The sequence below is a fragment of the Epinephelus fuscoguttatus genome, linkage group LG5 (genome assembly GCF_011397635.1).
Source record: "Epinephelus fuscoguttatus linkage group LG5, E.fuscoguttatus.final_Chr_v1".
Lineage (NCBI taxonomy): Eukaryota > Metazoa > Chordata > Actinopteri > Perciformes > Serranidae > Epinephelus > Epinephelus fuscoguttatus.
This window is the reverse complement of record NC_064756.1, coordinates 15,853,429-15,881,360: the sequence shown is the minus strand read 5'-3', so window position 1 is coordinate 15,881,360 and position 27,932 is coordinate 15,853,429. Positions and strand designations below refer to the sequence as shown.

Sequence of the window (27,932 nt, the reverse complement as noted above, 5' to 3'; positions counted from 1 at the left end):
TCCCCTCCTCATTCTTGCTGTTACTTGATTTAAAGTCACAGGGGTCAAATGTTTAGGTGATTATTTGAAAACAGCGCTTGTTATTGCACATGGATTGTAGCCTAAGGATATGCTTGACAGCGGTTGTTGTGCGCATTTCCGACTGTCCTTGAAGGCAGCAGAGGCCGGAGCGTTACGCACAGAGCTGCAGTCAAGTACATGCACACAGTGGATGCCAGGGCTTCTCAGGACTCACAACGCTTTGAGAGCCTGTTTGTAAGCTTGAAGTGAAACCTGAACAGACCTGAGAGTGGATCTATCATGACTGCGAGGATGCAGGGAGCCAAACCAGCGCCAAAGAGCCACGCAACAGGTAAGTCACCGGGTCATTCATGTCATCAGGTGACATGACATGAGACACACAGGGGCAGCTGCATTGAAACTGTTTTACCTGTTTCCATTTAACATTACACCTATACTCCACCACATTTATGTGTTAGCTTTGAACTTTACATTTAGATTATTGACACAAAATACAAATTAAATACTAAATTATGATATACATTAGGCTCCCCAGCAGTATATAAAGTAGCTGAAATTACCCTTAGCATAATGGCCTGCAACATTAGTGATATTTACACACTAATACATCAGTAATTATAATCTTTAAACTTAATTATTTTCTGGAATGAGCCTTTTTGTATTGGACTACTTTTAATAAAGTGTATTTAGTTACTTCAGTGACTGAGGCTTGGCTTACTTCGTCGACTTGATCATTTTTATTCTATTGTATTTATTCATTTACTGTCTTTTTATTCTTTTTTCGTTCGTTTTAATCATCTTTTTTGTTAGTTTGTTCTGTTTTGGTTGCTTTGCTTTTTAAATATTTTATTGTCTTCTTGTCTGCCATTCCAATTTTGTCACATGAAGCACTTTGAGCTGCATGTTTGTACGAAAGGTGCAATATAAATAAAAATTTAGGTGCATGATTTTTACTTGTAACTGAGTGATTTTGCACTGTGGTGTTACCTTTCCTTAAGAATTTCTTTTAAATTCGTAAACTAATAGCAAAAATGATTAAAGAGACACGTGTCAGATTTTACAGTGGAAACAACCAGGTGTGATTCATGGTGTGAGGCACATGCTTTTCATTATAAAAGCTCACTGTTATCATTTCTTGTGTAATTTATTTCCTGCGTGCCTCTCACAGTGCTCAATAATTTCACATTAAAAGGTTTCTATGGTGTGCAGCATAATGAGTCATGATTGGAGTTCACAGGGTTGCACTGCTTTCATTCCAGTTTGTATTTGTGCTACTGAAACTTAATAATAATTTGTCTTTTACAGTATTACTAGAGTATGTGTGCAGATTTCCTCCACATAGAGCAGTGTGGTTGAAGTTTGTTTGTTAGTTACCTGAGAATTAATTCCTTTACTTGGCTTCAATATGCTGATTTGTTAACATCCATGACATTTGAGCTGAACGAGATGGAGACACAGGATTTGGATCTTTGTTTTTAAAATTAAATTAACCTAAATTAAATTAAATCAAATTAGATTAGGTTTCCTTTGTCGACCTTAAACCAGAAATATGCAGGTAGGCAGCTGCCAAGTGTAGTTCATTGTGTCTTGTTTGTCCTGCACTGTGCCATACAGTATGACATGTTTATCTCTTCTCTGGGTGGCAGAGACGACAAGGAGGGTCAGGAGAGCTCTGTGGCTGGTACTGGGCATGCTCAGTCTGTCTCTGCTGCTGGTGGTGCTGGGAGTCTACACGACGACCCGGACAGAGAGCCTGAATGTTACTGGTTACATCTCTGGAGTTATTGTAAGTTTTTCATGTGTCTCTTTATGATTCCCGGCCATGATTTATTTAGTGAGATACGCCGAGATGACAGATTGGCTTTAAACTTTTCTCTACCAGTAAAACAGCTGGCGTCTTAAAGCACACCAGAGCATGTGATATAAATTATGAAATTGAAGCTGCGGTGCCAAACGTTTTGCTTCGCCTGTTGTGGTCTTCCAAACGGAAATCATTTCAGGTAGGCTGTGAAGTCGATGACAGCTCTTTGCATCAGCAGGAAATCCACATGAGCACTTCCAACAGTGGCTGACGTTCAAGTTTCTGAAGCTGGAAGAACATCACAGCCTGGATGTCCAACTTCTCCTAAACTGTACCCACCAGAGTCTCTAGAAACTCTCTCTGAGGAGATCGCGGCCATGCTGTGATTGAGTCATTCATGTAACCATTCGGCCATCCTTTGCTCCAGCATGTGTGATAAAACACACTGTATGTTTTTAAAATCAGAGGCTACCACAAGAGCTATTTTCTGTTCAGTGCTAACATCTTGCTGAGCTCTTCCCTTGAAAAAGAACCAAATCATAACAAATTTGTCACAGCTCTTAAGAAACTGAACCATATTTCTTTTCTACATAACAATCACTGTGGTCATTATGGTATGTTCTTAACAGCTGACCCTTGGATCCTTCCTGGGACTTCTGGGACTCTGCCTGGAAGAGAACCGCAAGCAGCTGGTATATTCACCTCACACACCTACATCCTCTGTCATAATTCTCCCTTGTGTTTTCCCTACACACACCCAGCCCTGACCTGCCAAAAGACAGTATGTTTTGGCCAAGACTTTGTGCGTTAGGATGGTGACCAGCAGTGCTGCTCTGTAACACGTAGCAGACATCATGTGGCCACCCACCATGACACAGAGGACGTCTAAAATGTATCATTAGGGAGGATGCAACCCGCCTTTTTATCTCCTCTCATCTCATGTCTCAACTTTCATTTAAGCTCTGCAGAGATTTGTGGGAGACCGCGATATTATTCCTGGTTGGCACTCAATGGACAGACAGTAACACGGGAAGTAAAGTCCCAATTGACTGATAGTGTTTGAATTTCACACTAAAAGAATTCAGACACTCAGAAGAAAATATCAGCTGCCAGTAAATGTAGTGCACGGTTGCGGTGCGGTTGCAGTGCGGTAAATAGAGAGTGATTTTGGACACAGTCCACATGTTGGAACAGTGTGCATATGGCTTCAGTAAGAAAGATTATCTGCATTTAAAGAGGTTGGAGGGTGACAAAAAAGAAAGAAATGACAAAAGTGTAACAAACAGACTGAACCATGTGTTTGTCTGCTGTAGCGTAAGCTGCTATTATACAGTAAGTTAGCTTATTAGTTCACTGAATAGTCAAGTGTTTCTCATCTCATTATTTTTGGGGGGTTACATCAAAAAAGCTCGTTAGTGGCTATTTTCCACTCTTTACTGGATTTTGGAAAGTTTCTACAACCCAGTCACTGGATTAAATGTTGGCATTGTTCGTTTCTGCAAACCACAGATATGTTATAGTATGTTTCATATGGGCAAACTTTACATTTGAATTCTTGATGCTATGATGCTGTGGCTAATGTGTGGTTAGGTTTGGGCACAAATCCACTTTGTTAGGCAGAGGAAACATCATGTTTTGGCTTAAAATACCTGGTTTGGTTGCCACAAACATGGCCGAGAATGTCACCGGTCTAGAACAGAGGTCTGCTGCCCGGCAGCTGTCTCGCTCAGGTGTCACATCATCCACCATCACCTTCACCTTCGGATGAGAAAGTCAGTTCATGCACACGTAATCTGAACTACGTCACTTTAGAAACATTGATAGTAGGGGTGTGCCATATCATCTCATTCACGATAATACCGGTGTCATTTTTAATACCATATGAACAATTCATATCGTAATACTCGTGATATTTCGACTTGTTGACATATTGATGTCATACTGTAGCCCATGGCAACAGCAAGCATGGCTGAAAGCGAAATTATTACAGACTCTGCGGTGGTTCCAAAAAGAGGAGCAGCTTCAGTAGTGTGGAATAAACTGTGGCGTCCTGAGTATTTTATGAACAGCCCCGGACTCGTCGGACTCTTTTAGCGAGTTACCGTTCAGAGGGAACTCATTCAGTGGCTCCTCTGGCAGCAGCACAGCGTCTCTCCCTCTCCTCTCTCGCTGTGCGCCCACAGGAGTCGGTGTCCTCAAGTCATTTGGTCATAAACCTTTGGTAATGCAAACCAGTTGTTGCAATTTTTTTTTTTACTAATTTGTCGTATCACAAAAATACCCTGAAATAACATGATATCATTTTAGGGCCATATTGCCCACCCCTAGTTGATATGATATGTAAGAAATGTACAAATGTAACCTATCCATAGTTTGCAGAAAAGTACAATGCCGACATCTGGCAAGCAGAGTTCACTCTCCAGCAACCCCAGCCAACGTTATCTGAGATAGCATTACATCAGCTTCTTGTGACATTCAAAGTGAAACACAGACCTACTGTTTCAAAATACAGCTGTTGATCTGATGTGTAACACAATATCACAAATAGACGTTAAGGTCAGATTATGAAACTCTTACAGGGTTGATGTTTTAGAATGAGTCAGCCTGAAACAATAGTCAGGCCCACACAGAGTCTTCAGCCAGCGTAGGGAGGTTACATTAGCTACAGTCGTTACCTGCAATCTGGCAGCCACAGTTGTCATTTCAGTTGATAAAACTGATTGGTCCCTGGCTGGAAATGAGAAGCTTGCTGTTTTGAAGTCAAGTTATAATTGTTTCAAAACGCACTTACCCCAACAACACACCAAGCATCAAGCCCGGAAGTGTGTTCATGTCACAGGAGTCACAGGACTGATTGGCTGTGGGTATCCTCTGGCCGCCAAAAGTTAAACTATCCCCAACTTTTAGTTTGCCTGCACTTCTATGCAGAATCAAACGCTCGTAGCTCTTTATCAGCAACATTAGCTCCATTAAATGATCTATTCTTGCTATCACATGTCAATAATCTAACAGCTGATATTCAATATAGCAAGTGTTTGTGTGTTTGGTTTTAAAGAGGTATTGCAACAAAAGGACATTAGCTGATGAGCCAGTGATAATGTTTGGCTGTGTACAGTACGTTATCTGTAATTTAGGTAATCTGATTTGTTAAACAAAGAACAGCACATGTCACTGAAGTAATGGCGCATGGTTGCTCTAATCATGTTATTCGTAACTATTCGTTCACGTATCAGATGTCATGTCAGGGTCAAATATTTATGGATCTGATGTGTAGACCTACTACATTAATTTCAAGTATGAAATACAAAATACATTTTTGCATATATATTCACTTCCTTCAGGAGGACACACCTAAATTATATTTAAATTATAACAGGTGCAGCCAACACTGTTGATTACTATGAAACTAAAATCACATTAAATCTGTTTAAACTTTGATGATGTTTCAAGACAAATGTTTAAACTTTTAAACTGAAATATAATCAGAGTTCTAGTCTTTATGGGCACTGTATCAACAACTTGTGCTCAGATCTGGCTGGTGTGGCTGTTCTCAACCCCCAGAGGACGACTCCTTCACCACTATCGAGCCAAAAGTTCTGCCAGAAATGTTAAAAACAGCAGATTGTGCTTTTCATGAGGGACAAAAGGGCGTTTGCGGGCAGTGTTTCCATTGTTGGAGTTCTTGGATAGGGCTGGTTGTGCTTGGATTTGGTGTCCTGTTTTTATCCATTTCACTGGTTAGATTAGTTTCAGTGATAAGAGCTCGAAATATCTGAGGAGACAGGGAATTGATTCAGTGCAAAACAATGTTTGATAGTGGAATGTTCATTTTTCACATTCAGTTCGTTCCACGGAGGGTGTAATCCCAGGATGTGATGAATTGAAAGTGTGATTAATGAAGAGCAGGAATGAAGGAGTATGTTTAAATTCAGCACAGTCAGCAGCCATATGTTACAGAGTGTTATCTTGGTATCTTATCTTGGTTCATTCACTCTCAGGTAGGAAGGAATAATGTTATGATATGGAAAATTCATAGTTTAAACAGAGAAGGCTATCATATTTCTGCTCTGAGGCTGATCAGCAGCCTGTATGTGTCGGACTCTCTCCTCATTCATGTTGGACTACAGTTCACCTGCAGTTTGCCACAACAGAAAAAAATATATAAATTGAAAGTAAATTGGTCATAAATGCTGGTATTTTTATAATCTTTATCTTGTTTTATATCTAAGTTATTTCATTCAACACAGAACAATGAACATATTAACATGAGCACTTGAGTCCATTGTGTAAATGTGCCATATTTAGCCATGCAGGCACATTTTCATCTGCAGTCCCAGGGAGGCTGATGGCATTAAAAGAAAACATACAGCAAAATAAAAGCACAGACACATCAGCACATAGGCACAGACAAATAATTAAGCAATGACATAACCACTACTCCAGATTATGACAGCAGGTTTTATTTACTTGTTTGCAAATTTATAATATTTATATTTATATTATTAAAGATACGATGTGTACACTTAAATATACATATACACACATATACATGAAATCTAAGTAAACAAGAGCTGGCACAGAAGAGGTAGAAAGCCCCTGCAGAATTATGATTAATAAATTTTCATAACATTGTAATAAAAAAAAATGGTCATTATTATCATTATTTAAATATGTCTTTGTTTGCATCCTGTAGTTTTTTAGGGGAACACAACCATTAAAGCTACAGATGGTGACTTTTATGAAAATAACTTGAACCATATTTGCTGAAACTGTCGCTATATTCTGAAAGAAGAACATAAGACAGATAGCCTGTGAAAGAAATAATGTACCCCCTCCTTCTCGTATTGCCTCTAAAGGCATTTTCTAAAATCTACTGTGGTGCACCGAAAACAACCAATCAGAGCCGAGAAGTCTCTAACACTGCTGTCAGTCGCTGCTCGTGAACTGCAGTTAAACGAGGCAGCACTGAACAAATATGAATCAAGATGGTAACCCCTTTTAAGTGCAACACACACTGCCGCCGTACGCCGCGCGTCAAAATGCCCGACTCCATTATATTCTATGAACCAACCCACACTGGCGCCGGCCGACGCGCCACGCCGCTCTGCTTCAGCCCACTGCTCTATTTCCAGCGCGGCCGGCGCTCATGGCGGCGCTGCGAGAAAAGCCTTTTATGTACGTCTCGTCTCATAGGATCACCTCCGGTTGTTTCAAATTTTTAATAAGACGACTAGATAAGAAACTCACCCGTGAAATTCAAGTTGTTGTTGCCTCAAAGTTGTTCCTCTTCTTCTTCTATTACTAGCAGTTGGCAACCGTTGGCAACTAGTGTAGGTACAGCCACCTAGAGGGCTGGGGTGGGAAATACATGTTGACGGTGCCGCTGCGCGCCGCTGCCAGTGTGTGTTGGGGGGCGGCCCTTGACGGCCACAGCGCCGCGCCGGCGGCGGTGTGTGTTGCACTTTACACTGTCTGTCTAGGGTGGGAATATCGGATCGTTATACCGCCTCACCATTCTGTATTTAAGGTATGATCGCGGAATGTGTAGACAGAGTCACCTCACCTTTGATCCGGGAATGGAGGTAGTAACAGAGCTGAAACTATGTTTGTATAATGTGACATGTTATGCGTGCAACTCACTGCAGGAGATTTAAAAAGTAGCTGGTAGCAGCTGGGTAACTCAAAGAAGATGAATAGCAGCCGAAAATGTCTGCAAATCGGGAAACAAAGAGGTCCAGGAGCTCCTTACCATCTGAGCAGAGGACAAGACACCTTTAATGCCATTGCTGTTGTTTAGCCACTGCTGCTGACGTGTATGTTATACGTTACGAGGTGATTGTGACAAGTAGGGAGTCCATGCAAAAGATTTAGTTAGAACAAGCATAATTTATTCAACTAAGCTCAACTTAAATAAACAATGGGATGTGTATGTCAACAAAGTCAGTAATGAAAGCCATGCATGGATGTATGTCAGGTGTGCTGTGGAGATGTTCAAGGTCCAAACCAAAAGCAATGATGTAGGGTGGATGTCTGCTACAGGAAGGGAGAGAGCGAGTGAAAACATGAGGCAGCTTTTATAGCCTGGAGGCCTTTTCAGGAACATACACCGATCAGCCAACATGTTAAAACCACTGACAGGTGAAATGAATAACATTGATTATTTTGTCACAGTGCAGTGTTCTGTTGGGAAACCTTGGTTCCTGGCATATATGTGGATGTTACTTGACGTGCTCTACTCACCCAAACACCATTGCAGATCAAGCAAAGCCCCTCATGGCAACAACACTCCCTGATGGCAGTGGCCCCCCAGCAGGACAATGCGCCATGCCACACCGCAAAAACTGCTCAGGAATGACCCAAGGAACAGGACAAAGAGCTCAGCGCATTGATCTGTCTTCCAAATTCCCCAGTTCCTCATATGACTGACCATATGTGGGACGTGCCAGTACCCCAGATGTACTGCCCATCCGTGGTGGGGCCTCTACTGCTTGGACATAGCTCTGACATGTCAAGGTATGGACACAGGAAGTCTGGGGATGTCCCTTGGTGTCTGGCACCAGGGTCTTCATGGCAGATCGTTCAAGTCCTGTTGGATGTGAGATGACATACCAGTATGTCCTAAGGATGCTCCGTCAGATTTTTGGGAGGCCAGGCCAAAGCCTTAAGCTCTTTGTCATGTTCTTCGGGTCATTCCTGAGCAGCTTTTGCCATGTGGCATGACACATTGCCCTGCTGGGGGGGCTACTGCCATTGGAGAGAGATGTCATAAGGGACTTTGCTTGGTCCGCAGTGGTGTTTGGATGGGTAGTGCGTGTCAAGTGGCAGGACCCCAAGTTTCCCAGCAGAACATTGTAACAAGATGATCAATGTTATTCACTTCACCTGTCAGTGGTTTTAATGTTTTGGCTCATCGGTGTATTTTAGTGTACTGTTGAGCTGTAAAATGAGAAAGTTTGTGATCTGGCTGCCATGTTAGATACAGTCGAACTGAAACAAAACACCGCCCACCAGCTGGAATAAACTCTTGTTTTACAACTAAACAGTACACTAAAATATGTTTCTTAGAACATTTGAGGCAAGACAAAGGTAATGCAGTAACATTCATATTTGATCAACACTGCCTATATTATTACTATTGGTTGATTTTGTTTGCATGTGGTAAGACCATTAGAAGCAATTGGAGTGGGCAGAGGAGAACTTTTATTCTCACAGATATTCTGTCTTGTTTAGTGCCATATGAATACAGTGACTGTTTGAGCAACTATGACAAAAAGTGTTTTTTTTTTTTTTTTTATAAAAGTTACCTCCTACAGCTTTAAACATAAGAAAATTAAAGTCAAGTCAAGTCAGGATTTATTTCGAGAGCACATTTAAAATGACAGCAGTCGACCAAAGTGCTGCACATAGGTGGATACAGAATTAAAACAACATCAATAATAAAAATAGAATAGATGTAGAAAACAGTGATAAGAAAACAGTGCAAACTTTAAAACAGCAATTTAAAAAGAAAGTCTCTAGGGACTGGGAAGATCCAGCCTGGGGGCAGCCGCTACAGAGGCTCTGTCACCTCGAGACTTTAGTCTGGTTTTTGGCACCACCAACAGCAGTTGGTCCGAAGACCTTAAGGTTCTGGTTGGGGTGTGGCGCAAAAGGAGCTCAGAGAGGTACAGAGGGGCCAGACCATTGAGGGCTTTAAAAACAATTAAAAGAAGTTTAAAATCAATACGAAAACGGACCGGGAACCAGTGGAGGGAGGCTAAAACTGGCATGATGTGGTCGCGCTTTTTCTTGCCTGTGAGGAGGCGAGCAGCAGCGTTAAGGGAGGACTGATCCAGGCCAACATAAAGGGAGTTACAATAGTCTAATCTGGTGGTTATTGAAGGTATGGATCACCCTTTCAAAGTCTGCAGCTGAGAAATAGGGCTTGGTTTTGAGTAAAAGACGTAGCTGGAAAAAGCTAGTTTTGACAACAGCACTGATCTGTATGTCAAATTTGAATTGGCTATCAAAAACCACCCTGAGACTCTTTACAGAGGAACGAATGTTGGGGTTCAGGGGGCCCAGGAAATCTGTGGAGCTGCGTGGGGACATGTGGCATCCAAACAGGATAGCCTCTGTCTTGGACTCATTAAGATTTAATAAATTAGACCTCAACCAAGATTTGACATCACAGTCCCGTAGAGGCTGCATTAAAGCAATATCTTCTTCAGTTAAAGAGTTGATATATGGTGCGAAAACACCCTTTGAAGCTATTTTTTGAGCAAACTTCCCTGTGAAGAAACCAAATGCCTTCACACCAAGGATCAGACAAATAAATGAAACTATAAGTATGGTTTCAAAACAGTTACTGCTGTGTCTGGCATGCAAAACTTTTATCTGTTGGAAAGAGAAAAAAAAGTGCTCAGCTATAATCTGCATTCTTCTCAGATTGTGCTCTCATTATAATTGAGTAACACTAGTTAGTTATCTTTATATGGAAATTCTCTCATGTATGCTTTTCTCTTTGTTCCTCCTCCAGCTGACGGCTGCGATCGTATTCCTCAGCTTCGGGATCATCACCTCTTTTCTGTGCCTGGTGATTGATGGCGTCTGTATTGTCTTTAACATGGTGAGTTACCTGCAGTTGCATGCGTATACTGTGACACCAGTTGTGATTGCGCAGGATGATGAAACAAAGCAGTAATAGTAGACCGTGAAACAATAACAAACCACCGTGTTGGTTGACTGTGAGCCTCTTGGCCCACAGTGGGTGCCAACATCGCTCTGTTGGCAATATTGACACAGTTCTATCCATGAAAAGAGTTCCCACAAATTACAGCTCGGGCTTTATAACATTCGCCAGCTGAGCTTTTTGTTGGGTTTGTTTTTTTGACCACTAAATTAGCAGTTGTGAAAGTCTTATTGTGAGAAAACAAACTGGAGCGGACCGATAGGCACATTCAGTGTACAAGTGTTGAGGGAAGAAGTCCAGTTGTCTTCGGCTCAATATGAAATACAGTTACAGCAGGTTAAAAAAGCAAAGCTACATTCCTGTTTCCAAACTCAAAATTAAAGACAGACAAATTCAGTTTGGATCTGCTCAGTCAAATCAGAGGAGACTGTTTTTATCCAGGGAGAAATAACCAGTTTTATAGATGGATGTAACACCCTTACCATCACTATCAGTGATAAACTTGAGTCTTGTTTTGTTTACTTTTAATTAAACATATTTTAACTGTCATTTTTAAAGAAATAAACTAAGCACAAAAAGTAAGGGCATTTGTGTTTGGTAGATCTTTGTTGTAAGAATGCTTCTTGGCAATAAATCTTATACCACTGGAAAGCCTGTTTATTTCCCTTTTAAATAGTGCCACATTGTAAGGAACATGCATTTGTGGGATGAGCAGCAGAGCTGAGTATGTAGGTTGCACCCATGAAAAATTTGCCAAATCTTCTCTGTCAATGCCAAACAGCTTTTTTTTTTTTTTTTTTTTTTTACTGTTGCTATTGTTTTGAGCTTCTGGTACCCCCAGGTGCTGACATCAGGTGCCTGACTGGTACATACTCTGCTGCTCATCCCACAAATGCATGTTCCTTGCAAATGTGGCACCACTTAAAAGGGAATTAAACAGGCTTTCCAACGTTATAAGATTTATTGCCAAGAGGCATTGTTACAAGAAATAATCTGCCAAACACAATTTTCCTTACTTTTTGTGCTTAGTTTAGTTTGACATTTCAGTCACCAGTGAAGACTCCTGGAGTCGTTGCGAGCCTTGGCAAGAAATAACCCAGCACATAAACCCCATAAAAAACACAATAGGTGGTTTTTGCTCTTCTTTTTTTTTAAACAAACCTGTTAATTAGTGAGTTTTGAAGGTTGTGATCAGTGCGTGTTGTTACCTTTGAAAAGAGCCAGGCCAGCATTTTCCCCTGTTTGCAGTCTTTATGCTAAGCTAAGCTAACCGGCTGCAGGCTGTAGCTTTAGCATATATTTCATTAGAGACAGAAGAATGAAGTAAAGATAATATTTAATACAGAATATGAGTGTACAGATTAACAGATGATTTGTGCTGATTAAGATTCAAGCGTCAGGGGTGGGATGCAAACCCAAATGCAGCACACTGAGGCAGGCAGATAGTTGGTAGTTAGATTTAATGCACACGCTAAGATACAACAGTTCTGGGGTCGTTGGGTTTAGCTTGCTTGTAGTCTCTGCAGTGAGCGAGTGAGACGAGAGCAGGCTGCCAAGTGCAGTGAAGACTGAAGTAGCGAGCTGAACCATGAGAGCTGAGGGAAGCAGGATTGGTGTTCCACCATGCAGCCAACAGAGCCGAGCAGACGAGAACCTTGGAGGGAGCAGGCAGGACTCGGAGTCGGAGACAGAAGGCTGAGGTGATTACCGGGGTAGAGACAATGGAAGCAGTTCAGGAACAAGCAGGATCTGTGCTGGGGAATCAAGCCAAGAGTGAATGCTGGAAAGTCTTGCATGTAGTCGAAGAACAATCTGGCACTGAGGGGAAGGCAGCAGCTGCTTTATATGCATGGCGTGCTGATGTGAAGCAGCTGCGTGCAGAGGTGAGTGGAGTTGTCTTGATGTGGGGGGCAGGGTGCAAGTGAATGGACATTTACCAGGAGCAGGTGGGGGAGAGAAGCAGACTGTGACAAACAGAAGTATTGTATTGGGTGCTTGGACACCAGAGGGAGGTATTTTGTGATCGAGGGACATCTGAGCAGCAGCAGGATAATTCCCCCCACGGAGTCCAGGTACTTAATTCCCCCCACGGAGTCCAGGAACTGGTGGTGGCTGATGACTGAGGCTGATGAGTCCTGAGGCGTGTGAGGCTGATGAATCTGTAAGGACTAGGTGTTGATGGGGACGTGGTGGTTGTGCACGACTGCAGCAAGAGAGGACTATGGCAGAGAATGAACCATGTTTAAAATAAGGAGCAGTGAGATGATAGGCTGACAGAGAAGGTGTGGCCCTGTGCTACTGGTTGACTGTGAATCAGCTGACGACTCAATTGACCTACCCAGACGATGACACCTAGAGATACTGAGTGAGCATACGTGCAAGGAGTGAATGGCAGGGTGAGAAAGAAACTTACAGTCTGAGCATGAAAAGTGTTGTCTTCCTGGCTGAACTTTTGCTAGAGCTTCATGTGAGTGTTGCCAATCCTCTCATTTCGCTCTCAGCACGAAATCATATTTCCCAATAAACTATTGTATTACATGTACCAGCTTTGGTTACAATTGGAAGAGATTATTGGCCTCATTTGCTGCTGTTTGTTTCTTTTGATTGGCGGGTTCTTCGTAGGTCAGCTCTGAACACACTGCACAGTAACATCAGAGGCCTGCACTATAAAGCCAATTTACCCCACCCAGGATAACTTTTGGCTATCTGGCTCGACTAACCCTAAATTATCCATTTGGATAACCGGTATCATGAAGCTGGTTATCAGCTAGTTCAGTCAACTCTGGGTTTTCATATCCAGCCATGTGAGTATGACTGTGAATGATTGTCTGTCTCTGTGTGTCAGCCCTGTGACAGACTAGTGACCTGTCGAGGGTGTACCCTGCCTCTCGCCCCTCTCAGCTGGGGTAGGCTCCAGTCTCCCCACGACCCCCAACAGTGTAAGCGGTTACGGAAATAACCAATGTTTGTTTTCTTTACAAAAGATGAATAATCACACAGAGCTCCTAATATGACATTTTGTTGGCTCAAACACCATATTTCCCCAACGTGTATCAGACAACTATCAGTGCACACCTCCAGAAGGAGATCTTGCATGTTGGCACAATACCGCCAACTTGAACCTTTTGTACTTTCAACAGAATTACACAATGTGTGTGCGAGACTATTATTTATAATGAAAGCAGAGTTAAAAACAGAATTACACACAGTGTGACTTTGATTTATTGTAAATTTAAAGTGCACCAGTGTTTTCCTCTGAAGAAGGAGATGATACATAAAGTGCAATTATAGCCACATTATAGCCATGAGTGCAGACCTACCTTTAAGAATTAATTGTCAGAGTTACTATAACTCATGTCACTGTGTTTTAGTGTGCTGCAGGTCGCTTTTTTTCTCTTATCACGTTGTTGTAAATTAGGATGTCTGCGAGGTGAAAGTGCAACATGTCCCCTTCATACATTTCTTCAAAACCAGATAAGAATCGCATATCCTCTTTTCCACATGTATGTGTTCCCTATTATACCATACGGTACAGATAAAGACTTCAAGGAGCATTGGATCAGTGTTGGTCCAATCACACCTTGCACAACAGAACAATGATGGAAGTGAAGTCCAGTACTTTATATCCTGTATTTCATAAAAATGTGTTTAAATGTTGTCAATAAAGCAAATCAAAACCAAAAGGCCACCCATGGTTACTGTGAATCTTACCAGAGAAAAGCTTCCAGTGCCAAGAACATTATTTTACTGATTTAAAAGAGCTATAAATATTTTTGTGCTCAAAGTGGGTGTGGGAGTGAGTTTTGGAAATCGATCACAGACTCCAAACTCAACACTTTCAATTCAAATATGTTCTTGTTGATGTGTACACACAGACATCTGGATTATCTTGTATAATAAATGTCTACATATTTTGTTTTAATATCTTATTATTATCCCAGATAAAAATGGATTGGTGTTGTTTGGAATTATTCATATACTGTGTTAACATTTGCCAGGACATGCGTCCACTGAAAGCAAAGAGGTGCCAGTACTACAGCAGCGGCGGCAGCTACATCTATGAGAACTTCTACACCTCTGTGAGTGAAGATGTACTGATGTCTACAGGGACAATATCATCTAGACTTGTCTGTGTTGTATTTGCAGATGAACTTGTGCTTCCTTTTTCAGGTGTCGTGTTGGAGTCCCAAGGAGTCTTGTAGCATGACAGTGCGAAGTGGGACCTGCTACTGCTGCGACCTCTACGACTGCGCCAAGTGAGACATTGATACTACTACACTATTATCTCACTGTATTGTTACCACTGCCATGTCGTCACAGTTTGAACCAACATATTATCTTCTAATATATCCAAATTACTACTCGAGAATTGTCCCCAAAATCACAAACTTTGTCTTTATATTATCATTCAAGCTGTTGTGTTGTTCTGCAGCGGAGGCTACCTCAGCAACTACTATGAGTACGTCGGAGTGCGAAGCTGTGAGGAAGTTTTCACTCTGTACATTTTGATTTGGACCCTCAGTGGCCTGAACCTCGTGGCCTTCTTCACAGGCATCCTCACTACAGCGGTGCTGGGCAGCATCAAGGACCTGGTAAGACACACACACTGGGACATCTATTTACGTAAAGGTCTGTAAACTGAGAGGATATTGTACATTTAGTATATTTAGGCCCAATTAACAGCAAAAAAAACTCTGCAAAATAACCTATTGAGAGGCTCTGAGGCTGTAAGGGGATTTCATTGAAAGCCCAGTTCAGACCAAATTCGCAATGAGACGATTTGATACAGGCAACTACTTGCAGTGCACCACTCTGCAAAGTTCTAAAAACCTGCCGCTTCACACCAATGCAACTAGATGAGATGGTGTATCATCCCTATGCAACAACTCTCTGTTGCATAGTTCTGATTTCCAGCTTTTCAGTCTTATTCTGTGGCTGAATATAATTTGTACCTTCTTTAAATTCATAAGCACACACAGTGAGTAGCAGCAGCAACCCACCGTCCGACTCCGGCCCACTGCGAGGGCGGAAAGAGAAGGCTTGGTGGAGACGGAGCACCTGCGGCAGCAAGCGGTTGGCTGCTGAAACATGTGACGTGCTTTACATTCTAATACCAGCAATCGGTGATTTGACCAGCTGAGTTGCATGCAACACCCTGAGTCGAGCTCAGACCGGCCAGTTCACACCTCTGCAACTTTTCTCTGCAACGTTCTAAAATGGTTTCATCTTGTCGCGAATCATCGGTCTGAACTGGGTTTAAAGGCTCACATGCCGCAGTCAGCCATTGGTCAATGTCAGGCAATCAGTGAGTGTCTGTTACCTTAGTTTCTGTGGTGTGTCCTGCACCGTTGGCACACGTATCTCAGCGCACGAGAAGAGAAACGGTCAATAAAGTAAGCTGACAAACTTTAAAACAAATGTGTTATGTTAGGTAAGATTATAGTGGGTCATTATGGTTTGGATTATTGTTTATCGGCACATGGTAAATATCCTTTGTTCTTTCAGGTTGTGTTGCTAACATGCTAACTGGCTAACTAGCATCCTTAAATCCATCGATCTTCTGGTTTCCCTTTTTGAATGCTCTCTTATGCAGCCACAGAACATATGTGCTAGTTGGTCGTTGGCTGTCGTCTTTACGGGGTGTTCAGGTGCAACTTTTTGGCCAAGACAGAGGTGATGCGCTGCAATGCAACAGTCGGCCTTCATCGCCACTAGTTCTTTAATGTTCGTTTGTTGTGTTGCAGCCTTAAAGGATTTTTGTATTCCTTTCAATTTTCTTCTCGTATTAAAACACTATTAACAATAATTTAAAAAATTTCAAGGTTTTTGAGTTTCACGAACTTTGGTTAAACTTTAAAGCTGCCCCATTAGAAGACAGATACACTCTGAAACAAGCTTAAGTAGAAGCAGTAAGACTGAATCTGTGCCTTTGCTCTGTGCATTTGCTCTTCTCCTTAACTTTCACCTTGCAGTTTAGCCTGAAAAGGCCGTTTGCACCACGAGGCACGAGGGAGACAGGTCAGAGGTCACAGTTTAGCCTGAACGCAAGAGAAGAATGAAGAAAAGCCAACAAATCAACTCTGTCTCCTATAAAATCAGTCTGTATGTTACTGAGCTCTGTTCATAATAACATTGTGTTGGCATCGAATCACAGCCTGGATTATGTTTAAAGACAGCATGTCATAGACTTAATGAAACATGACGTTTTCATATACCATGCTTGAAGGAGGCTTGAGGAGGTGCTAGAGGTAGATGGCGGACATATAAAGTGCAAAACCGAGACACCGGAATCCCGCATTCGTGACCAGACTTCTGTCTGTGTTCAGGTTTATGCAACAAAAGCAGTTTGGTTAAGGTTAAACAAAGATTGTGTTTTTGGTTAAATGCCAATAAAAAAAGGTAATTAAAAATGATAATAATGATAATAATAATAGTCACTGCTGGCAGATAGCGTTATTGCAAGATTTCCAATTTTGCCACAAAACAAATGAAATACATTGTCAGCGAACATTTTGCTCAAACGTTTGGTATCATATTTTTGCGACTTGCGAGGTACGTTCATAGCAGCATTCCCTCTTATGTTAAAAAAAAACATAACTTGCTCTCCATTACGTTTCCCTCAGCAGCATATTTGCTGTTTCAAATAAGTTGTATATGAACATGAGGGAGGATCGTTCTTTTTTTCTCTGAGCCGTGGATCAAATCAAAATGACAGCCACATGGCAAATCATATCCAACAAGCTGTACCACAAAAATGACCTGTTGCAAAAAGCCTGCCATGACAGTGAGAGCTGATAGCCTGCAAACACAGTTTAAAGTCTTAACTTCCTGACCTGTAGTCATTCTCACTTAGTGTCGTGCTTGCATTTAAGTGAAAACATAAGTAGAGCAGTGAGTTCAGGAGAGGTCTGAGGTTTGTTATGAACATTTACATAGTTACACAACAACAAAACTTTTGTACAGACGTTAAAGGCTGAAACTTCATGTTTGAGCTATTTAAATATTCAGGTCAGCAGCAAAGTCCCTAAATTTATTTATCCATAAAAAAGTAAAAACAACTACTTAACCCTATTCTGGCAGCATACCCCAGCATGGTCAGTGATTTAGTAGACTTATAAATCACATGTTCGGTAACAAGAGGCTCCAGGTTGTTTCACGGTGTATTTAAAGCCCCGTTTCCACCAAACTCTTTCAGTATGGTACCTTTGGAACCAAAAGCAACTCTTCAGACATGGTATCTCAACCCTAGAGTTTCAACCGCAAACAGGACCCTTAAATGAGGGCGAGGTTGTTGTCACTCACTGCTCCGTCCAGCACTCTGCACCTTGTTTGTCGTCCACAGAACGAGGCTGCACGCCAACATTTTCAGAGCAAAACAGAACAGGCTGCAGTGAGAGTCTCTCTCCATGGGATATTTAAAATAGCGGGTTTGTGCATTTAGTCCTTCTCAGGCAAGCTGAGAGGTCATTTGTGTCATTTCCCTTCAGTCTCTCTGACTAAAGTTAATGCTGTTACACCAAATTCCTACCCTGTCTAAGCTACGTAACTTAAAAATAGTAACATTAGACACGTTATGCCTCCTAATAGGTAGCAGGAGTGAAAATCAGTCAGTGTTTGTTGTGCTATGGTTTCAGAATGATGAAGACAGTTGGCGAAGCATTGAATACAAAATAGTATGTAAGCCAGAGATACTCAATTTGCTCACCCAGGGGCCACTTTGGGTGGTCTGGAAGATCCTCCCCTGGCACGTTTTTTAATAGAAGACATCAGAGACTCCTTCTCACTCTCCACGTTCAAGAAAACCCTCAAAACACCTTTTAGAAACTGCCTACAACCTGTACTTCGCCCTTTCCGCATTATTTCCTCCCTATGGATTATTCCATGTTCTTCTTTTTTTTTTTGATTGCTGTTGTTGTTCTTTGTAAAGCATCTTTGAGTATCCAGTTCAGTTCCGAACTTTACTGCCCAACAAAAATTGAATTAACTTTGCAGGAGACAGACATAAAACTTTATAAACACAATAAAAATGCAAAAGCAAGCCACTTTTTATCTGTTGTATTATTTCTAAAAGCCTCTAGTTTGGTGCTAAACATGATCGTCAACTTCTGATTATAACCTGCAGAGTGAAAAACCAGTGCCTGCACCCGTAGTGCATGATGTCATCTCTTCCTGACTCTCTTCTCCATGCAATGAGACAAAAACCCGAACTCTACAGCACTGTTTTATTTCCCCATCCCTTTCAACCAGACCACATCCTTTTAATATACGTTGTTCTATATTTAGAGGAGCTTTATATTATTTTACATGTGCCTGATCACCATGAGCTTCACCACAGGATGTAGTTAACATAGTCAAAGACAGGATTTTTAAGTTGACAAAGTGGATCATGAAAAGTAATGAATAGTGTAAAGCACTGAAAGGTCAGCAGGGTGAAACAGGACTGTCTCTGGATGTTAATCCCCAGTCCATTACTGAGGTTTATCAGAGGCATTCCTGCCCTCCACCTCCTGTAGCTTCCACTCTTAAATCTGTCACTAGGTCAAAGACACTTTATCCATCAAACTTGATACAGTCTGCTGATGTCTATGTGTAAATATGCTTTGCAGGTTTTCAATTTGTAAGAACATTAGGGCATTAATTACAGGAGCAACAACTCAATTGAAGTGTGGTTTCTAAGGAAGGAAAATGCATTCGCTGATGCATTCAAAAATTCTGCTGATTTTTTAATTAATGAGATTATTATGTTAGAATTATGAGAAATGTTAATTCAGAAAAACAGGACTTTTTTTCTTAAGTGAATGCATTATGCTTCTGTAGGTTTCCACTCATCTACATACTGTGTGGTGTTTTATGTCAAATGATAATTATTTCATTCTACTTTTATTTTATTTTATTACTTTTATTATTTTTTGCACTTTGTCATAAATAAATTTACTATTGTTTGCATTGATCTCAGCCCAGTTGCATCGGTGTGCGGTATCTCCTTTGCCGCCCTTTTTTATTTGTCGATTGTACCGGCACATTCAAGACAAACTTTTTTGTTGCACTAAGTAGGTGCAGTTTCCCAGCAGCCCTCAGACTTTGGTGTCAAATGATAGCTTCAATTATGACAGCTAAAATTGTATCTGGTAATACACACAGCAGTAGCTATGACAAGGGTCACTGTCCCTGGTTGTGGCTTGTCGCAAGTAAAATCTAACTGATGTTGTTCAGAGGACAAAGAGAAGACAAAATAGATTTACTATATGTCATTTTAAAGCATAATGCAAAAAAACTCGGTTTCCAGTTTCTCAGCGTGGGTTTGCTCAGGGTACTCCGGCTTCCTCCCACAGGCCAAAGACATGCAGGTTAATTGGTGACTCTAAATTGTCCATAGGTGTGAATGTGAGTGTGAATGGTTGTCTGTCTCTATGTGTCAGCCCTGTGATAGTCTGGTGACCTGTCCAGGGTGTACCCCACCAATGTCAGTTGGTGCTCTAGCCCCCACTATTTTTGACCATTTTAAAGACCAAATTAATAATCGAGAAAAACTTCTCCACATCAGTTGTTAATGAAATTAATTTTTAGTTGCAGCAAAGTGGGCTGCTTGATTCGTCTGGCCAAGAACCAGTCAGATTGACACCAAACTCCAAAACAGCTTCAGCAGACCCACAGATGGATTTGGCCTCCTAAAAACTTCCTCCAGCAACCCCGCTGATTTAAAACACTTCACATTCAACATCTTTGTTGTCTGTGGAAAGCCCCTTGCGTTTTATGCTGCCAGTGATTCAGTTGATCAGGCCTGAATGATCCTGAACACTGCATGAGATGATTGCCAACAGACCACATAGCTTCCAACATGCTGTCTTTCTTCCCTCCGTGCTGCCACAGGTTGCCGCTCTTTTTGTAAATAGCAATATCTGCAGCGATTGAAAGATTGGACTCCCTGAACTGTCGTAGTTCTCTCTGTGGAGATGTAATCGGATTTTCCTCCTCATGTTCTGAAATTTTAATATGATTCAATTCTTAAATCATCCATCACTCATTATTTCTCTCACACCCCATTTTTTCTGCATATGGTGTTCACATACTGTCCATAAATCCTGATGTACAACAGAAGATGTTTCTTCTGGGTAAAATTTTTAATATCAGAGTCCAGGAGGTTTCCTGATCTGTAAGATCTGTACATGCCTGTGAGACGATTAGCTTTATTTACATTGGTATGTTTACAGATTGCAGATGTTTCACATGTTCTCTCTCCATATCTGGCTGCAATAAATTACACAAAAGACAGGGAAACTAACAGTTTGTGAAATTTATAGATTTGAACCCTCTAACAGTTTTAGGTTTCTGAATCAGAATTGGTCCCTTGGGGGAATTAACACTCACAATAGACAGGCCACCCATACAACCAACCCAACAACACTGAGGCCCAAATATAACAAAGGTTTCTGCAGGGGTGAGTACGTGCTGCATCATTTACGTGACGCAATAAGAGTGCTCGTCATTAACTGTGTGCAGTGAGTGACAAATGTGCCTAATAGTATGTGAAAATTTGATGAAACAACTCCCTGAATTTGAGTTATTGTTCGCTCTGTTCTGAGACTTCTTGCACCACAGCTTGATTATATTACATTTTACTGATTTATTGCGAGTTATTAAGTAGATGAAACCATGCATCAGCAGCTGGGATGCAGAGTAATGTGTCGATGACTGGTTTGTGTAGTGTTTCAGCACAACACATTTAACAGATGGAGCTCAGTGTTGCTTCAGGCTGAGCACTGAAGATGTGCATTAGCTGATTGGTCTCTGCTGTTTCATTCAGTCTTGACTATCAGCTGTTTGGCTACCACCTCACTGTTAAGGTCCAATGAGTGTGCAGTATGTCCTGACACCCTCATGCCAACAACGTTCGACTTCCTCCACCAACCCAGCCTCCTGGTGAAATCATTGTTTTTCCCCCTTTTAATCATGCACTGCTCCCCAACATAAATTGAGCTTAGTGTTAGTTCAGGCAGGACACAACGTCAAGCTCAGCTCACATCCCAGCTACATCAGCTGATCTCAAACAGCCCAATCAACTGATGGAGCAGCTGATTGATGGAAGGGAGTCAGCTGATAGATCACATGATTCCTTTCCATGCAACCCATTGGTTAATCTCATTCAGGGCGCCCTATTTAAACTGCTCCAGCCTGCCTACTGTTGCTGCTTCCTCTGCAAGCCGCTTTGCATGTAGGCACATGGAAGGGCAGGGAGGTTTGCTAATTCTGACTTAAGGCTTTCCATGTAGGCGCATGGAAGGGCAGGAAGGTTGGCTAACTTTGACTTAAAGATTTTCACATAGGCACGAGGAAGGGCAGAGAGGTGTGCTCTCTCCGCCTCAGGCTTTCCATATACTGTATAGGCGCGTAGAAGAGGCTTTCTGCATCGGCCTGAGGAAAGGCAGAGAGGCCCCAGAACAGAGCCATACCTCCAAATATTACACTGCAAATGGAAAGAGTTCTCTTTGACTGAGACAGTGTTTTGAATAGGGAGTGCTGTCCTGGGTAAAAGCACAGTCTAGTTTACCGTCTAGTTCAAAACAAAGTTAGAAATGGGACTGCTTGTCGGACACTATAAATTGTCATGATGTTCCAATTCTTTTGCTTTGTCATAAGTAAACCCTCAAATGTCCAATCCTGTGTTTGGAGTCTCTTTATTCCACAATAAGTTTCCAGTTAGTTGAGGCATCTTAAAATGGAGTAATGGAAGGAAGGACGTGGCTTTTGCTTCGGTTCAGTCATCTTTCTGTTTATAAATGCCTTTATACTTTCTTGCACTTACCTGTGTCTGTCGGCTTACTTCGTCAACATCCCTTATAAAGTTTTCTGGTACCAAAAAACATTGTCTGCTCTTTTTATGGGGTGGCAGCACTCGTCCCATCTCAAGTGCTACATTTTTTGCGCTATAGCTGTTCTAAAATGGCTTTTTGTGGCAAGTAGACAGTAACTAAGGATGGATACAAACTTTAACTGTGATTGTGGTTTCATGTGTGTTTGTGCAAATACTTTTTTGAGGGAAACATAATGTGAAGTAGATCATTTTTCAACATACTTGGGAAATGTCACTTGTTAACGAACCTCGCAAGGCGCAAATACGTTTCAGCAAAATGTTAAAGGGAAATTTCGGTTTATTTCAACCTGTCTCCTATCGTCCTAAATTTGTTTCAAGTCACTAGTGACATAGAAATAATAGTTAGCATGTTAGCCGTTAGCCTAGATACAACCGTAGCATCAGACCTGTTGAAACGTAATTGAACGGGCATCCTTTCAAGTGCAAAGTTAGTCTCATATCGTTAGGATAAATGTCAGAGAACATATAGAAAATGACATGTAAATGTGTTGTCTTACCTTACCGGTGTGCTGCCATGTTTGTTGTTTACCATTTAGCTAAGGCTGCAACCGGTCCCATTCCTTGCAACAGAGGTATTCCTCTTCTGTGGGCACTGGGGTACAGCATTCACAGGTAACGATACACCACCGAGCTCCAGAGCTAAATCCTTCCAGCAGCCATTCCTCCTCTGTCGTCCTCTACCTGTTGCGCCTCTCTCTCTCTCTCCTCTTCCGTTCTTCAATTTCACGAAGCTCTTCGTCAGTGTATTCTGGCTAAAATAAATAAGGGCGGCCATCACCTCTCGATGTGGAAAGCCTATATACTAACATTCCACATTTAGGTGGTCTTCAGAGTTGTTGTCTTACCCGTGTGTTTACCGTTTACCTCTGCTTCCCAAAGCGTGCCTGAAGTCTCGCGAGAACAAGCCACAGCAGCTGCAAGGCAGAACCGGACAGTAGCCTGAAAGGTTCATTCATTTATTTTATGAAAGATTTATAGAATAATGGCTGACTTTTCGCCAGACTTCGACTTTGTGGAGGAGGAATTTGATTTTGCAGAGTCTGATGGCCACCCTTATTTATTTGAGCCAGAATACACTGACGAAGAGCTTCGTGAAATTGAAGAGGTGGAGAGAGAGAGGCACAACAGGTAGAGGACGGCAGAGGAGGAATGGCTGCTGGGAGGCTTTAGCTCTGGAGCTCGGTGGTGTATCGTTACCTGTGAATGCTGTACCCCAATGCCCACAGAAGAGGAATACCTCTGTTGCAAGGAATGGGACCGGTTGCAGCCTTAGCTAAATGGTAAACAACAAACATGGCACCACACCGGTAAGGTAAGACAACACATTTACATGTCATTTTCTATATGTTCTCTGACATTTATCCTAACGATATGAGGCGGTCTTTGTGGAGAAAAAGCCTGTTTAGTGGACTAACTTTGCACTTGAAAGGATGCCCGTTCAATTAAGTTTTAACAGGTCTGACGCTACGGCTGTATCTAGGCTAACGGCTAACATGCTAACTATTATTTCTATGTCACTAGTGACTTGAAACAAATTTAGGACGATAGGAGACAGGTTGAAATAAACCGAAATTTCCCTTTAACTGACAACGTATTTCATTTTCACAGCATTCCTTTTTTCATTATTGTCTTTTCTTTTAACATTTAACTGAAATCACAATCTTCCCTTACCTTAATTTAAGTGCATCCGTGCCCAAACCTAAACACAATCAAAAATTTGGACAAAAACCTTGAATTTATTTACTTTATATGTATCCATTGCCACCACAATGTCATTATGGATTCAATTTAGTAAAATACCAACGTAATTTCTGGCAGATGAAGGAGGGATTAGATTTTCCTGCAGAATTCAGAATTCAATCCTTTTCTGCCAAATCTAACCGAAGAAGTATTTGCTATAAATCTTAAGGTCCCTGACATAAGTGTCTCTGACTGCAGTGATTTTGTAGATTACAGTCGTCTCTGCTCAGTCCTCAGTTATCCAAATTAAAGGATCACATTTAGAAGAGTTTAGATTTGCCTGATGTTCATTTGGGAGCTGAGACATTTGATATAAACCTCGCAGACTGTCTGTGAGTGTGGTGCAGATTGTCAGATGATGGAATGTGGCTGTTTTATTTATTTCATGTGTGCACGTTCCACACCAGAGCACATTGTACTCATCAGAACATTGTGTGTGTGTGTTTGTGTTCTTCTCTTTGTGTGTGTCAGAGGAGTAGGAGCCCTGCGACCAAGCCCCCTGAGAGCGCAGCATCTTCCTCCCCGACAGCTCCTCTGCTGATGGACGCCAACACACACACAGTTCACCAGCTCCACCCAGTCAGTATGAGTTCAACACACACACAAGCAATAGATACCATTCATACAGCAGTTATGTGTGTGGTCTAATTTGTCTTCATTTTTTATCTCTCTGTCTCTGCCCACGAGACTAACCATCTTACAGTCACGCAACCGGTCCAATCCTCCCCATCTCCACCCTACATCCGTACATTAAACATCCTTTATGGCATTCTCACCTCATATTGGAGCATAGCTCTGCTATTCTTCAGATGTAGTCTGCAGAGCTTTTGACGACCAGTTCTGGATTGTAAAATTTGAAGAGCAGGATCATGTGTTGGCTGATAGGACCGTGAGCATGACACTCAGTTTGACGATTAATGTGTCGTAAAAGGCGGCAGTGCGGTAATAAAGAGGAGAAAAAGACCACAATCTGATGCAGACAGTGAAGGCCCTAAAGCATTAAAGTTATAATCCAGAACAGTGTCATAAAATCAAGCCCTATTTTTTGATACTATTTATGAGTGATTTGCATTAAAGTTCCCCTTCACTAAAAAATGTGTTTTTCATGTTTTGCCATTATATGCACAAGGGACAAATCACAAGCCACATTAGCTATAACCACGCTACACGTGTTGCCAAATGATTACGTCTTTAAAAATACACTTTCAATCATTAGTGCTATATCATAAACAACTAGACCTGCTTGTGTTTCTGGAAGACGTTTCGCATCTCATCCAAGAAGCTTCATCAGTTCTGGTGACTGGTACAGAGTTGCAGGCTTTAAATTCTGTGTGGGTGTGGACCCTAGCAGAGTCGTAGGGGTCATATGTGAGCTCTTACTTTCAGAGTCCTTAAGGTCACATATGAGTCGTTAGTCCACCTGGCCACCATGTGAGTCGTTAGGGTAAGGTGGCACCAGGGGTGAATGGGCGTGAAGTCGTCTGGGGAGGGATCCCAAGACTGCATTGTGGGTGGTTGATTAGTGGTGTCGTAGGCCACCTCCTCTGTTTAACGATGGTCGTTCCAGCTTGACGTAGAGGTCGTTCCAGCTTGACGTAGACGTAGATAAATCCTGCGCCCAATAATTCGGTACAGGGTCGTGCCGAACCGAAAGTCACGTACCAAACGGTTCGACACAAATACATGTACCATTACGGCCCTAATGTTCAGTAATCTTTCCCTCACCTTAACCAAAGTGCATTTGCTGCCTAAACCTAAACACAGACAAAAGTCTATATAAAAACCTGGGAAAATTGCTGTACTGAAGCAGAAGCTGTGTTGACGAAAAGGTAAAGTGGTGAAAGTACTCTCAATTTCGCATTCACTTAATCTGTTAAAGATTATTTAGTTGGGACTTTTTTATTGCTAATGCAGCCACAGCAGTACATAGCTCAGCTTCTGTGTCAGACCCCAGCCTGCCTTTCCAAACTGTGGGTTTGTCAAGAGACATCTACTGTAGGTGATGCATTGACTAAGGATAAGAACGCCATACAACCCCACTTCAAAAAATCTGAACTATCCCTCAAGGACACAGATTTTGTTTGAGAAAACAAACAATAATAATAATAATCTGCATTTTTCCACCAACAGAAATAGTGGGAAGAAGACAGTTGACGTCTCCACACTCAACCACATGCGTCTGATCACCTTATTTGGTTGTGGCATTTCAGTCTTGATGTGTATAATAAAGCCATGTGCTCAGCACCGGGAATGCTGTATTTTCATCAGAACATTAAACCTGCTTGTATAATCCTCAACAAGGCTGATTAGTGGAATTCACATCAGTAGAGATGTACTGACGTTAGACTGTAAAAGTTTATCCGTGATCTGAATCAGCAGTTTGATAATAACAGCAAGATGTGGTTGAACGCTTGTGAAAAGCTTATGAACTGTTGTAGCTTATACAAAATAGATTTTACCATTCATCTCTTCATGTTTGCAAACTCGGCACAAGAGAGTGTCCTGTTAGGAAACCTCAGGATTGCGTCTCAGCTCTTTACAGTTTATGTGGTTTTGTTGGCTAGCATGCATCGGGGCTGTTTGCAGCTGAGTGTGAAGTGGCCGGGATGAGAGTCAGCACCTCCAAGTCTGAGGCCGTGGTTCTCTGCCTGAAAGTGGTGGATATCCCCTCTGGGATGAGAAAGAGTTACAAGTTAAGAGTTATGTGCCACAAGCACATGAGCTCAAGTATGTCGGGCTCTTGTTCATGAGTGAGGGTAAAATTGAACTTTGGAGGAAAGCAGCCCAAAGTTTCCTCTGTAGGGTGCCTGGGCTCAGCCTTAAAGAGAGGGTAAGGAGCTCAGACATCTGAAGGAAGCTCAGGGTAGACCCAGAAGGATAATACATCTCATCTGGCCTGAGAATGACTCGGGATCTCCCAGGAAGAGGTGGAATGCTGAGGAGAGGGACTCAGCCTGCTGCTCCCACTACCTGGCCCCAGATAAGCAGATAAAAATAGATGGATGGACACGACTACATTCTAACTTTGCTTTTTAGACAGCTGAGAGATCACACTTTACCGTTGTTATGAATTAGTACAAATCACAGTGTTCAGTTCACACAAAAGATGCATGATTTGAGGTCTCTGCTCAGCGTCTTTCTTTGTCTCCTTTGTCTTGTCCTGCTCATCCAGGGAGCCTCGATGTATTTCCCTACAGCAGAGGGAACGGCTGCCTCACAGAGTTTTCCTTCATCATCGACTCCTCACACCGAGTCCAACCCTCCTCCCTTCGTCCCGCTGACCAGCCTGCTGCCTTACAGGGTCCACGGCATCCGGGCATGAACACCAGCAAAAAATGACCAGAAAACAAATGCAAAAAGGGATAAAGATGTTTTATTCTTGTTTACGTTGTTGTGAGGAGGGGAGGATGTACAACAACTACAGGAAAGATATGTCAGCCTGAATATTATACAGAAATTCAGACTGTGTTTTATAAAAATCCAGAGGCGGACATTTCAATGTATGCAAAGATTAAAACAGACACTTACCAACTACTTTATTAGGTACACCTGTTAAAGTGCTTGTTAACGCAAAGAGTTAATCAGCCAATCATGTGGCAGCAACTCAATGCATTTAGGCATGTACAGTAGACATGATCAAAACGACCTGCTGAAGTTCAACCTGAGCATCAGAATGGGGAAGAAAGGTGATTTAAGTGACTTTGAACGTGGCATATTTATAGTAGTATTTCAGAAACTGATGATCTACTAGGATTTTAACACAAAACCATCTCTAGGGTTTAAAGAGGATGGTCCCAATCCAGTGAGCGGCAGTTCTCTGGGTGAAA

General features: G+C 41.9%; 2 protein-coding genes across 2 annotated transcripts in view; one reads left to right on the top strand and one right to left on the bottom strand.

Annotated features, from left to right (window-relative positions):
• rasa2 (RAS p21 protein activator 2) overlaps positions 1 to 27,932 on the bottom strand; it is a 346,877-nt gene that overhangs the window by 257,651 nt on the left and 61,294 nt on the right. The gene's annotated exons all lie outside the window — the stretch shown is intronic.
• On the top strand, positions 128 to 27,441 carry LOC125888547 (transmembrane protein 255B). Its single transcript, XM_049575950.1, has 9 exons — positions 128 to 352; positions 1,668 to 1,807; positions 2,452 to 2,514; positions 10,341 to 10,430; positions 14,492 to 14,572; positions 14,664 to 14,749; positions 14,926 to 15,085; positions 24,577 to 24,684; positions 27,278 to 27,441. The coding sequence occupies exons 1-9, from the start codon at positions 301 to 303 to the stop codon at positions 27,425 to 27,427; spliced, it is 930 nt and encodes a 309-aa protein (XP_049431907.1). The 5' UTR covers positions 128 to 300; the 3' UTR covers positions 27,428 to 27,441.